This window comes from Petaurus breviceps, unplaced genomic scaffold (genome assembly GCF_028583685.1).
Source record: "Petaurus breviceps papuanus isolate PSGF00001 unplaced genomic scaffold, PetGlider_PUasm1.0 174, whole genome shotgun sequence".
Taxonomy (NCBI): Eukaryota; Metazoa; Chordata; class Mammalia; order Diprotodontia; family Petauridae; genus Petaurus; species Petaurus breviceps.
Genome location: NW_027185761.1, coordinates 64,747,646 through 64,753,021, shown reverse-complemented (window position 1 = coordinate 64,753,021; position 5,376 = coordinate 64,747,646). Strand labels below are relative to the sequence as shown.

The window sequence follows — 5,376 nt, the reverse complement described above, 5'->3', positions numbered from 1 at the left end:
GAGAGAGAGAGAGAGAGAGAGAGAGAGAGAGAGAGAGAGAGAGAGAGTGTGTGTGTGTGTGTGTGTGTGCGCGCGCGCGTGTGTTCCCTCCAGGAGCAGAGAGGGAGAGGGCAGCAGGGGAGAGGGGGAGGGGGGAAGAAAGGGGAAAGGAAAGAAGGCTGCCAGGCAAACAGGCAGGGCAGAGCCGGGCTGGGCGCCATACCTCGGTGTCCTTGGCCGGGCAGCTGGCCGTCTGCGCTTCCAGCGCACAGTTCGCCCTCTTGACCGAGAGGTAGAAGGGATAATCCTTGGCCACCATGGTGGCAGCCGGGGGCGCCGCGGCCGCCTCGGGGGTCACAGCGGGCTCCGGGCGCGCGCGAAACGCCAAGGCCAAGTTGGGTGTCACCTCCACGGTGCCCGGCGGAGGCAGGAGCGCGGCATGCGCCCAGCAGCTAGCCCTTGCGGACCATGCCTGGCCGGGCGAGCCTGCCCGCGGCCGGGTTCGAGCTGCGCGCGGAGCGCTGGGCGGCCGAGCCGAAGAAAGGGGAGGCGGAGGCTCCTGCTGCTGCTGGTGCCGGCAGCCGACGGACTCACGGACCCACGGCCCGTGTAACTCGACTCTGCTGAGCCCCGAGCCCGCCCACCCGAGGCTCAGGGGCGGGGGCGGTCCGAGGGGGAGGCGCCGGGCGGAGTCGGAGCCAAGGAGCCACTTACTGAAGCTCACATGTTAAGCAACCGAGGAAAACACTCGAAGCAGACCGGGCAGCTTTCTGCCCCCGCTTCTCTTTTTGGGGCTATTCTCCCCGAATTCAGCTTCCCGGGAGGCAGGTGGGCGTTGCCAGAGAAAGGACCGCTTCTCCAGCGGCTGCCTCAGTCTCAGATGACAACGGGCCGCCGGGCTGGTTCCGCACCCGTCCCGGGTGGATCGTTCTGTGATCCACCCGTGTTCGTGGTCTGGGGAGCTGGATCATGAGGAGGTGGACAGAAGGGGCGGTGTTTGGGGAGCGGAGTCCCGGTGTAATGTTTAAAGTCTCTTGAGGGGAGCCAGACATCTTCCCTGGTTTCCTTTGTGTGCCCTGCTGGCTAGCTCTCCAGCCTTTCCAGCTTTTATTTTCAAGAATGCCACTTCGGGGGTGCCCTCATCACAAAAGATTGGGGGGATGGGGAGTCTCTGTAACTGCTCCCCCCACTTCGTTTGACAGATGATGTTTAATTGCCATTTAAAAAACCCCATCAGAATTGAGTTCTGCAGCGACTATCTGGGTAGATACTTTGTTCTTTCCCTTTGAGAGAGTGCGGGTTGGGGGGTAGGGGTGGTAAGGAAAGAGGGCTGGTCCCTGTTGTCGTTTGGGCTGTGGGCGAAGGCAGGGCACGTCAGAACAGCTTCTGCGCTTGGGGAAGGAAACATCTTAATTCCGGGCTCTTGCTCCCTGGTCCCTAAGCCACACCCTGGTTGGTACTCAGTCCTTAAGGAGGCAGCAGAATTTCAATTCAGCAGACATCTATAGTACTTTGTTCCAGTCACTGTGCTAGGGGCTGAGACCCCCCCCCCCCAAAAAAAAAATCCAGCCCTCCTCCCTAGGAGCTTATATGGGGCGGGGGGAGATGATATAAAATTATGGGATAATACCTCTGTAAAAATTAAAATGAATATATACAAATAAATACAGTGTGATGTGGGGAACAGGGGTGGGCACTAAGCACGATGGAATGGGGAAAGTCCTCTCTAGAAGGTGACTTTCTAACTGAATAATGTGCCAGCTCGCCTTAATTCTAATAAAAATAATGAAGTCAATGGCTACTTCAGGCACTTTCTTCCTGAGTGACCCCCAGAGGAGGCAGCCCCTCTCAGACGGAATTTTTTCACCTGTAAGAAACAGGCTAGGGCTCAGGGTTGTTGGGGGGAGGGGGCATCAAATGAGATGATGCGGAGGGGCACCTTGCAAGTCCCAAATCACTCTCTGAATCCCAGCTATTGTCATCACCATCATAAATGATCTAAATAGACAATTACCACGTGCCAGTCATATAGGGGGTCCCAAAAGACTTAGTGCCGTTTAAAACTTGAATAATAATTTTATAATAAAGCATTTGTAGAGTCCCTAATAGTCTTCTGGGACACGATGATTAGCAGCTTAAGAGTGGCAAAGGGCTTTATGAGTGTCTCGTTTGACCCACACAACAACCATAGGGAGCAGGTACTATGATAATCCTCATTTTACAGGGGAGGAAACTGAGGCTTGATCCAAGTGGCCACTCTCCCTCCTGGCCTTGGTGATTCATTCTGAGCTAAGAGAGCTTGGCGCAGTCTCTCACAAGGCTGTTCAGCAGCCCAGTTCTGTCTGGGCACTTGGCCTGCCTCTTTAGTCAAGGGGAGATTATCTTTCATTTTTGAGTTTGGAGACTTCTGTCTGAATCCCAGCTCGGCCACTCAGCTGTGCATTTAGAGGCCAGTCAGTTAACCCCTAGAGTTTTGGTTTCCTCATCAGTAACATTAGGACAAAGACACTTCCTGTCTCTCCTACTTACAGGATATTTTGGCCAAGTCTCTCCACATTTCTGCTCCTTGGTATTCTCATCAGCAAAATGACCAAGATGATGCTTCCAGCTCAAATAAATGATCCTATGGCCTTGTCACCAAAAACATCTCTGTCCCCTTACATGCCCCACCTCACAAAGGGACTAGAAAACCTGCAATAACCCGAGTTAGATCATGGGAGAGAAGGGAAAGCCCTCTTAGGCTGGCTGCAGGCCTCAGATGCTGACCTCTGCACCTCAGTTTCCTCATTGTAAAATAAGGGAGAACTGGATGAGATGGCCTCTGAGGTCCCTTCCAGCTCCAGAGCCAGGAGTCTATAGTAATACCTAGAGAGGGGGAACAGACCTGTAGGAAAGAGTGTCAGGAGAAAAGGCTTCTTGATCAAAACAGACTGGGGTCTTTCTGAAACTTTTAACAGCAATGGTTATGATGATGATTGTTATTGGATTGGACCTCACCATCACAGTCCCTTCTCTGTGTCTGTCTCTTTTCCTCTTTCCCTCTCTTTGTCTTTGTCTCTCTCCCCACCCCCCACCCCCATGTCTCTCTCCCTCCTTCCCTCTCTCTGTTTCTGTCTCTTTCCCGCTCTCTGTCTCTCCTCTCCTTCTCTCTCTGGATCTCCCCCTCCTTCCCTCTCTGTCTCTGTCTCTCTCCCCATATTGTCTCTACTGGGGCAGAGCTTGAGATCAAATCCTGGGCTCAGACACTAAGCACCCACCCAGAAACACCTGGCCATGTAACCTTGAGCAAGTATAACCCCAATTGCTTAGGGGCAGCCAGGTGGCTCAGCGAGTAAGAGCACCGGCTCCAGTGTTGGGATGACCTGGATAAAATCCGGACTTAGATACTCAGCACCACACCCAGAAATAACTGGCCGTGTAACCTTGAGCAAGTTACTTAACCCTGATTGCTTAAAAAAAAAAAAGACACATTGAAGAGTTGAGATAAATTGTGAATAGAAGTTCACTGGGGGCAGGCTTATCATTTTGCATGCCTGGTCCCCTAGCACTTAGTAAATTCTTATGGATGGATTTTCATGGCTCAAATCTCATTTAACACATGTGATCATCCCTTGCTCCACCAGGGGTACATTTCAAATAAATCTTCATTGAGTTTAAACCCCGCCCCCCCCATGTCTGGAGCACACTCCAGCCTTACAGAGTCCTTCATTTCCTCGAAGGCTCAGCTCAGGTGCTACCTTGTATAGGAAGCTTGGCCTGAACCTCCCAGAGTGGGAGAGAGGTTTGAAAAAGTGGGAAGGGAGACAAGGGACTATCTTTAGGTAGCAGGGAAGGAACAAGTTAATAGGGAGACACTGTATACCAGAGAAAGAGTAGGGATGACAGTGGAGGTCATCTGCTATAGAAAATCAGAGGAAACATCAAGGTAACATGGAGGGGGGATTAGCCTTGTAAGGAGAGCTTGGTCCCCATCCAAGATCAGAGTGAAGGAGGAGATAGGGGATGATGACATCAGAAGACATTAGATGGGGAGATGGGAAGAATAGGGGGATCTTGGTGCATGGTCTCTTTTATTGGTGAGATTTGCAGCTGAGGGGGCAGGGGCTGGCATGGAAGGGTTGGAAAGATAAAAGAAGGATTAGTTCTGTGGTGGTGACCTGGACAGAGAGTCATTAGGGAGGAGGAGAATGGGCTGCTTGGCTGCATGGAGGGCTCAGGTGAGCCTGGATAACATAAATTGGGATTGGACCCAGGGAGCAGAGATTTGGGGCTTCCTCTGGATCTGCTCAACAACCTGAGCCCTAAAGTGAGAGGGGAAGACGGGGGGAATAATTAATGCCCAGCTAGGGTTTGGTAAGGTAGGAGAGGTGGGGGAGGAGGAAGCAATGGAAGGGAGAATGAAGGGTCAAGTAGAGCTGGCCTGGCTTACCAAGGAAAGGGAGGAGAGCGTGGTCAGAGCTAAGGGCCTCAGAGAGGATCAGGGACCATGGAGGTGGTGAAGATATAAAGAGGGGCAGAATCATAGAAATATTATGATTATTAAAAGGAAATTTCTGAGAGTGTGGATGTGAAAGTGGGATACTCGTGAATGATGGCAAAATCAAGGCTCTGACAATCCCAATGTGCAGTGAGGTGGAATAAAAAAATGACCAGTTTCAATTCAATTCAATAAACATTTGTTTATTAAGCACCTACTGGGGCAGCTAGGTGACATAAGGCACAGAGTCAGGAAGGTGGGTCTTGTTGAGTTCAAATCTGACCTTAGACACTTGCTAGCCATGTGACCCTGGGCAAGTCACTTCACTTTGCCTCAGTTTCCTCATATGTCAAATGATCTGGAGAAGGAAATGGCCAACCCCTCTAGTATCTTTGCCAAGAAAACCCCAAATTGGGTCACAAAGGGTCAGACACAATTAAATAACAATGGAAAGCTCATAATATTTGCCAAGCACCGTGCTAAAGTCAGGTGTTATAGATCTTGCTGGCTTCAGACCCAGGAGCATGTTCAGTTTCCACTTTTACCACCTTAAAGACAATAGGCAAGGAACATTTATCTGAAAGAGACAATGGGTTTCTGTCCTAATGTCAACAGCAATACTGGTGAATCTTTGCTTTTGTGCATTGAAACATGCTAGACTTTGGTGAGCAAACCAGACATTCAGTTTTGGAAATCCCAAAGAGAAAAAGGAGGGAAAGGGCTCCTGTTGTTTTAGTTCACAAAAGAAACTTATAAAGTGTTGGTGGAACAGAAAGAGTCATGATCACCTTAAGAAATTTAGGGAAACAGCATATAAAAGCATCATCTTTCTCTTCACAGTTTCTGCCAAAAATGAAAAAATTTGGGGAAATAACACACACACACACACACACACACACACACACACACACACACACACA

The 5,376-nt window shown here is 50.5% G+C and overlaps 1 protein-coding gene across 2 annotated transcripts in view; it reads right to left on the bottom strand.

The window, feature by feature from the left end:
- Nucleotides 1–5,376, bottom strand: part of ARHGEF3 (Rho guanine nucleotide exchange factor 3) — a 287,829-nt gene that overhangs the window by 69,884 nt on the left and 212,569 nt on the right. Inside the window, exon 1 of one of the 2 annotated variants that reach the window (XM_069084346.1) lies at nt 203–560. The exons of the other annotated variant lie outside the window; for it this stretch is intronic. Coding sequence (XP_068940447.1) covers nt 203–298 — 96 coding nt within the window. The 5' untranslated portion in view covers nt 299–560. Of the gene's footprint in view, nt 1–202; nt 561–5,376 lie in introns of those variants that run through there. 2 annotated transcript variants of the gene reach the window in all.